Below are 8883 nucleotides of genomic sequence, written 5' to 3'. Positions count from 1 at the left end.
ATTTTGTCGGGACCTCACTCATTTGTGATTGTTCAGAGGGTAGAACGGCGTGTGTATAAATGCGTAGACATACAGTACAATCTTGCTATTTTCGATTTTATTTATGGACGAAAAACTTTTATTTCTTTTATTTTCGACTTTATGATAAGGTCTTTCTTCTACTCGATAGCAAAGCTCAGTTTCGATCACAAAACATTTTCTTTTTGATCAGATAAATTCCTGTGCATTCTGTCGTCAGGCCAGGACGCCCTTGGCCTTGTCCGCCGTAAGGTTGCTGGCGTCGCATGATTTGCAATATGAAAGACAGAACTCGATTAAGCTTCAGTTTCACTGTGTAGGAAATACTTGGGTTATAGGGAACTATTGCATTCGCAAGTTCTTTTGTGGTAATGATCTTGCCATGAGATTTCATGAGAAACAAATCTCTAGATCTTTATATACAAGAATGTCCCAACACGGGATTCAAGTCAAGGATCATGGATGATTCTCGGAAACCACTGGCGGATCTAAATAATTTCAAGAAGGCGGAGTAAGGTGGAGGAAGTGGGGGGGGGGGAGCATGGAAGAGGATGTCGGCCTACCTGAATTTGAATAATATTTTACTCTTATTTTGACTTTAACCTAATGGCAGCTTCATCCGATCAATTTATTGCTTCTTCCAGTGCCCTCAGCAGACTGTGCCGAGGACCGATCCGAGTTTCACAAATGCTAGTCCAAACTCTTAAAAGGAAATGCACGGTGTCTGTGTGATCTGTTTCAATCTCTGGGACGCGACCTTAGTTAGACAGGGACGATATATATATATATATATATATATATATATATATATATATATATATATATATATATATATATATATATGTGTGTGTGTGTGTGTGTGTGTGTGTGTGTGTGTGTGTGTGTGTGTGTGTGTGTGTGTGTGTGTGTGTGTGTGTGTTATGTATATATATACATATTCATGTAGTTTATATATATATATATATATATATATATATATATATATATACATATATATATATATATATATATATATATATATATATATATATATATATATATATATATACTCCTAAATATATACACATACCTTTATGTATGCATCAGTATGCATATATGTATTATGTGTGTCTGAGTGTATGCTTGTGTGTACGTGTTTATATATGTGTATAAGTGTGTATGTGTGTTTGCAAATTGCATATATATTGGTGATCAGGGTTTGTGCAGTTTTCCGTCACCATATGCCAGTACATTTTCCTTCAAGCTCCGTGCCCAAGCGCGCCTTTTGTAAGTACTGCCAGTGTCATGGCATATGCATTTCTTGTATATTTTAAATTTTCTGAAGTTTTGGAATAACTATTTCTTTTGGAATATATATATGCCAATGGTGGTGTCTAAAAGTTTAATGTCGCCACTTTTATGAATGAGAAGATCCTGAATCCAAAAACGAAAAGTTCCTTCACAAGCCGGCTGACCATGCAGGTGTAGCGTTTGCTAATTACAATACGTACCCTGGCTCTTTAAGGAGGTGTAAATCTCACTGCCACTACGTTCGGGAACAAGTGTTTAATGTAAGAGGGGGTAGGTGTCTGTGTGTGTTAAGTGTAGTTGTACAAATGAGCCGAAGGGAGGTAAGCGTGGTCAGAACCCCGAGGAGAGGCGTGTATAGATGCTTCAGCTATACTCTAGGTTTTTAGGTTGTTTGCCCTTTTAGAACATTAAGGTTTTGTGCAGCCTTCCTTCTTACAAGAGTCAGTGACTTGTCAAAAATATGGTAAAATGAGCTATTTATTTCATAAATGCAAAAATAAAACAACATAAAACGAAACACGAACACAGTAAAACACAAGCACAATAAAACAGAAACGCTAAAACACAAACAAAAACACAAGCACTGAAACACGAGACATAAAAACAGATAAAACACAGTAAACACAAACACGAAAAATAGTTAACCACCTTTTCTTGCGTATACAGAAGCTCGATCACTTAGCTCTTACATTGCCGAAACCACCATTCCTGATACACCACAACGTCGTGAGTCCAACCCTGGAACTCTGGAACTCCCGTGCGGGGCCGGGAACTTTCCTTGAAAAAGGGTTTTCCAGAATTATTTAAATTACCTTAGCATATTCATTAAAAGTAATCCTTCATGTTCCATTTATAAGATAAAGAATAAAAGTTCCATGAAAAGAGTAAAATGAAAAAGAACCATTATGTTAGGTGTATATTGAAAAATGAAAGCTCATAAAATGTTCATAAAATGTTCAATAGAAAATGTAAATGTTAAAGTTTCATGGTAGTTCATATAAAAAGTATTAAAGATCATAAGAGGTTTCTTTAAATGATTCATTTTCTTGGTGGTCTGTTTTCGTTTGCCGTAGGCTCATTGTAAAAAACAATATGAAAAATGTTTATAAAAATCACTAAAAACAGTAAAACATAACACAATAAAAATAAATAGATAAATATAACGAAGCCTCACAGGTGAGTCACCCTAGATAGCTTCCCAATTTCTACGACCCGCAGCTTCCTCACCCCCAGGGGATAAAAAAAAAAAAAAAAAAAAAAAAAAAAAAAACGGGTTTTGGGCCACCTAGAAGGCGTAGAAAGAGACCTCCGCCGTGGAGCGAGGGTGGACAATGCATTTCATCTCGCAAGGGGCGGGGGCCAAAGGCATTCGCAGGGGACCGCTGGGGACGGATACAGGCGGTCCACTACACAGGGTCCGTCCTCAGGCTCGCCATCTCGCCAGAAGGAAGCTGTTTCGAAGGACACCGTCCGTACTAGCCCTTTCGTCCTGCGTGTTGCGGATGCCGTATTATCTGCAATGTTTAGTTTGCATGAACTGCAAATATATCGGTGAAACGTTCTCTCAGCATTTAATTACCTGGAGAAATACCTACTCAGCTGGCATCATACTGAGCTAATATAAGAGGAAATACACGAATAAGGAAAACCTGGAAATATACATATAGGTAAATCTTTATATATTACATAAACTTAATCCTATGTAACATTTATAAGTATAATGTATGTTTTTACATATCTATACAGTGTATATATATACATATATATGTGATATATATATGTATATATATATATATATATATATATATATATATATATATATATATATATATATATATATATATATATATATATATATATATATATTATATATATATATATATATGTATATATATATATATATATATATATATATATATATATATATATATATATATATGCATGCATGTATATATATAAATAAATATATTTGTGTATCTATAATGTTTATACATATATGTATATAAATGTATATATCTATATATATGTATGTATGTATGTATGTATATCTATATCTATATATGTGTGTGTGTGTATGTATATATGTATATATAATATTCATAAATACATATGAATATATATGTGTGTTATGTGCGCGCACACACACAGACGTGTCTCTCTATATAATTTCTTTGCAATCTCTCTTTTCGAAAGGCAGCAGAGGGTTATAATTGCTTCAGTGGAGTGCTATTGAGTCAGTGAGAGGCCAAAGTCCTTATGAGATTTGGGGGGCGTAACCCCTCTGGCCCCTGCCATCTGTAGCCTAGTGACCCCTAGATCTGGGAAACCTCGGTATTAAGTTTGGGTTTGGTGCTGGGATCATGTGAGAGACAATGAAGATGTAAGGAGAAAAGTGACGAAATTTGCCCCAGTGTTCATTGGCTAGCATGCAAATGCTTCTTCATACTGGATCGCCATGGCACTGAACGGTCGTCTTCAAAGCCGGCATCGAAAATCTGAAATAATTCTCACAACTATAAATAATAGCTTGTATTCAACGGAGTCGATTCATTATCACCGCTGACATAAAGCTGCGTTTTTGTACTCTTTTCTTCGACCACATCAGTTGGGATTCAAAGCAAAGCTAGAAGAAAACATATCTATTTGTGGTATCACTTTTATTTATTTTTATTTTTTATTTTTTATTTAAAAAATGGATCATTGAATCCTTCTAGTGCCCTGAAAACGCTTCACGTGACCTCAACAGGACTGGTGACGTCAGCTCATGACGTCATGCGCTTCCTCGCATATATAAGCTTGCGAGCACATCTGTATCTCACACCTCTTGTTGCTTACGCCACGGTGAGTCATATCACGACACAGGTAAGCCATGAGTGTGTCTGGTGACTTTTCAGAAATGAAAGTCTTTCATCTGTATTAGCAACAATATTCCTTCACCTATCACAAAAATTTCAACCCACAGACTTACTTCCACCATGAAGACATTGACGATCCCTTTGCTGGCGGCAGTCGCTGTTGTCGCAAGCGGAATGATAAGCGACTACCACGACCACAGCAGAATCGACGGCGTTTTACTTTTAGGTGCGTCAGTTATCGCAACACGATGAGCAGAAATGACTACTGGCGAATGCTTTTAGCTTTTCCTTTTGGATGAATTCAGATTTCCACCACTTCTTTCCAGGCAGAATATATTGCTCGGAGATTGTTTTGCCATCCGACGACGAAATGAATACCATTACAGAAAAAATGAAGGAGTGCTTAGAAAATGAAGGTCACGCCCATCTGAGTAAGATATTACTTTTTTCCCAAAGCGACAAAATGGAGAATATATTACAGCCATTTCAGGACTTTTTTCTATATTTCTAAAGCAGACATTAATGTCATTGATCATTGTACGAGATTTCACTAAGAACTAGTTACTAATCGCATTTCTCTGGCCTTGGACAGCTTCACACCCCGCCTTAGTTCCATACAAGATGCCCCACCTAAAGCACGCTCTGTGCCTCAGCGAGGGACTCAAAAATATCCCGGACGAAAGCCGGAGAAATGTGTCGCTGTGCACCTTAGGAGATCTTGGAGTCCTGGTACGTGTATCTTTACACACGAGTTAGGTGCGAACTACTCGCACTGAAATTCAGTATATACTTTGACCATCCAAGATCCTCATGCTGTCTTTTGTAGAGGAACCCTTAGCTGTCTTTTTCTTCAGGACGGCGAAAAAGTCAACGTAACTAAGATCTTGGAAATTATGTGGACGAAGCTTAATGCAACAGAATCTTTAGAAGCAAAAGAGTTCTTATCTACAGCCCTTTCCAACTTGTCTGAGGAGCCCATAGAAGCTGACGTGAGTATTGGGAGTGTATTTCTCGAGTCGACGCTTTTGTGAATTCACTGAATATTCACTTTTTTTCAAGTGCATGTTTTTTGTTTGTTTGTTTGTTTGTTTGTTTGTTTTTAATTCAAGCTTCTGTCTTTCAGCTTTTACATTTGATCGAGCTCAAGAAGTCCCTAATGAACTCCTGCGTTATGAACGTAGCTTTCAAACTAGCAGAAGAGGAACTATTCTGGAGTTGCACTGGCCAGAACTGAACTGATTCATGAATGTCTAAGGACGCTTTGCGAAAGGGGATCCCTGGCTTCTGGTTTGATATTCTCTTCAAAAGATACCCTGATGAAGCAACACAACAAACCTATAAACAATGCACTCAACAGATGCAACATCTTTGTTTTCGTTGCCCCCTCCTAAAAAAATAATAATAATAATAAATAAATAAATAAAGACTGCAGCATACATATATATGTATTTCTTTATCAACTGATACCCTAATAATGAATTTCAAATTTTGACTCAAACGATTGGCAGTTTTGACATCCTCCGAAAATGATACCCTGGCAGATCAAGACAGCAAAAGGCAGATACATATAACTCCAGATTGTGGACCCAGAAGGGAATGGCATCCCCTCGGGGTGACCATTCGCCTGCCATGGAAAGCCCCGAAGGAAGGTCTCGTCCGAACCCTTGAGAGGGAGGACTGTGACTGATTCATAGTGGGAGAATTTTCGTTAGGAAAGGTAAACTTAGTAGTTCAAAAGAAATTTCAGTATAAATATTAGTGGTTAAATGAAAGATGAGTTGTGAGTGCAAATCAATTAACCCTAAAATTGCATTTCATTAAAGGTAACAATATTGCCTTCGGTCACTAAATAAAGAATGGAAGCAAATACAGCGAGCAGTTCACGAGAAATGCTGAATAAGAGTTTCAGGTGGGAGGAGGAAAAAAGATGAGGGGAAATGAAATAATGAGGAGATGAGACAGGAATGCCAAAGAAAGAAATCTTCAGTAACACCTTTGGGTTGGAGATGCCGCCACGGCTTGAAGTAAATCAACTGTGATGACACACGTTCGTCGGGAAAATAGTGTGGGTAGTGTAGACACGGCGAGCGAAAACACGTATCTTAAGAAAACTTAAAGTTCTATCCTAAACTACAACCAGCTATGAATCGCACCGCTGAGCACCACATATATGTGATGAGTGTATTGGGAGATTGTCACACAACACATCAGCATATTCGATTATTCCCTAAAGAACATACATATTATAATTCAAGAAATATACACAAGATGCAAAATATGAGAAACATAAACTATATATGACTGTTAAAACACTCTACCGTGTTGATACTATGTTAGAAAAACCACTCTACCGTATTGATACTATGTTAGGAAAAAACACAATGCACAAACTAGATTTATTGAAATAAGTTTTGGAGTCCTCGATGCCATCTTAGGGTCTGAAGGGGAAGTTAAGGATAAGGATAAGTCATATGCAAAGCTGAGCCTCGCCCGGGCTATGGGGGAGCCCGGCCTGTGCCGACTAATGTCGACTCGATCACCGTGTGTCAGCAAGTGCTGACGCGACAGAGCTTAGTCCTTACCCACCGTGGTGCCCGGCCACAGCAGTAACCTCCGGGTTACAATTGCAACTTCTCGCGCCTGGGCGGGGCGCGAACCGCCGACCCCTCGGATGAGAGGCCGACACGTTACCACTGTACTAGCCTGGAGGCTAAGAAGGGGAAGTGGAGAGGGAGGATTATTAGAGAGCAAGAAATGGGGAACACGGGGCAGGTGAGGACAGGAGAACGGAAGCGAAGGGAGGTCAGGTCAGGCCTAAAGGATCAGGCGATTTATGTGAAGGGTGGCTGGCATACGGGAGGAGGCGGAGGATGTGGGAAGCGAGGAGACTATCGGCAGGAGAAAGACCACTGTTCAAGTTGAAGATTCCACCAGTCTGCAGGTATGGACATCAGCGGAAGGAAAGACAATACGTGCTGCTGACCAATCGATCTAATGGCCTGTGTTGTGTCCCATGGATATAGCATATTTATGTTGAGACAGACCAAAATACTACTTGTTACAGGAAGCACAAGGAACAGCATAGCTACCCACCTTCGAGGTAGAGGGAGGGCAGGTTTGAACCAGGTTACGACGGAGAGTGTTAACCTGACGAAAGGTGAGGCTGCAGGAGGCGAAGGAGAGAGTGGATCTCAGTGTAGGGCTGAGGACGGGTAGATGAGGGGTCTCTTAAGGAGAGGAGTCATTGTAGAAGGTACGCTGTGCCCTAGATAACGCGACGTCGAGAACATGTCGAGGGTAGCCCAATTTGGATAACAAACGAGACAGGAAATCGATTTGTAGTGGATGTGAGGTATCCCCCCACCCCATTGTGATCTAGTCCAGACTAAGCGAGTCCACCCCCCCCCCCCTCTTGAGAGCAACAGCACCTCGCTCATCGCCACCTATGGGCGTCTGTGGCAACCAACTGCATTGCTTGCATCCCTGTTTTTTTTTTTTTTTTCGTATTTATATATTTTATTTATTTTTATCTCTCTTTAAATGGCCTCACATTTTATTTTTTTATTTCTGTAAATAGGAAAGTAAATTTCACTTTTATTTTCAAAAGTTTTATTGAAAAAATATTTTTCGACAAGATAAAAGAGCTGATAAAAATTGTCATGATGCCAAAGTCTCTCTTGCGATTTGGATGTTAACCCCTTAACTGCAGTCTCTCCTTTCACCAGGTGAACACTTTTGTTATCTATATATATCTATAGAACCTCTTAGTATACTACTGTGCCTGCCGAAGGCGCTCCAGCCTAGACTGATGCGTCGCTTTATCTCCTCTTCGCTCGATGTGTTTGTCTGTACGAGTTGCCCTAGATATATATTTGACTAATACCTCTAGCGCTTCGCCTTGTACATGTATGTTCTAATTGAACATGATCATAGTTTTTTCCGTTTATCTTAAGTCCGACTTTTAGACTTTCTTTATTCAGAGCATTTATTAATTGCTGCATTTCATTTGCTGATTCACTGAAGAGAACAATATTATCTGCAATTCTGAGATTGTTTAGGTATTAGTCTCCTATTCTGATACCCATCCCTTCCCATTCTAATTTCTTTAATATACAGGGGTTTCCTATAATCGTTTATTTTTTCTCTTATTTGGGTAAGCATGTGGATGTGGTCTGTTATTGAGAATCCACTGCAGAAGCCTGTCTGTTCTTTAGGCTGGTTAGAATCCAGACTGTCAGAGATGCGAGCTGTGATGACTCTTGTGAACAGTTTGTAACTGAAAGGAGACTTATGGGTCGGTAGTTTTTATTTCTTTTTTTATCTCCTTTTTTATGTATCAAAATAAATGATGCATTTTTCCAGGCTTTCAGAGTTTTGTTCCGTTGAGAATGCATTTGATAAAAATATTGGTTAATTTCATTGATGCAATTTCTCCTGCATCTAATATATGGTCTATACTAATTCCGTCCTCTCCTGGTGTTCTCCCTCTCTCCATATCTTTAAGCGATCTTTGTATATCTTCTATTGTGATATTAGGTACGTCTCTGGTTACAGGGTTTGCTTCTATCCGTAGCTCTTCATTTGAGTTGTAAAGATCCCTGTAAAAGTCTTCCACTACTCTTATTATTCCATTCTTGTTATATGTCACTTCTGCGTCTGGTTTCTTTATTGCATACATTTGATTTCTCCCTATAGCTAGTCTCCTTTCAGCTGTTTTCAT

General features: G+C 38.9%; 1 protein-coding gene across 1 annotated transcript; it reads right to left on the bottom strand.

Annotated features, from left to right (window-relative positions):
- Window positions 1-8529: 8529 nt before the first annotated feature.
- Window positions 8530-8883, bottom strand: LOC138865647 (uncharacterized). Its single transcript, XM_070136581.1, has one exon. It carries the CDS (start codon window positions 8881-8883, stop codon window positions 8530-8532), a length of 354 nt encoding a protein of 117 aa, XP_069992682.1.

This window comes from Penaeus vannamei, chromosome 2, assembly GCF_042767895.1.
Source record: "Penaeus vannamei isolate JL-2024 chromosome 2, ASM4276789v1, whole genome shotgun sequence".
Lineage (NCBI taxonomy): Eukaryota > Metazoa > Arthropoda > Malacostraca > Decapoda > Penaeidae > Penaeus > Penaeus vannamei.
Note: the sequence above shows the minus strand (reverse complement) of the source record. Positions and strands in the feature narration are given on the sequence as shown.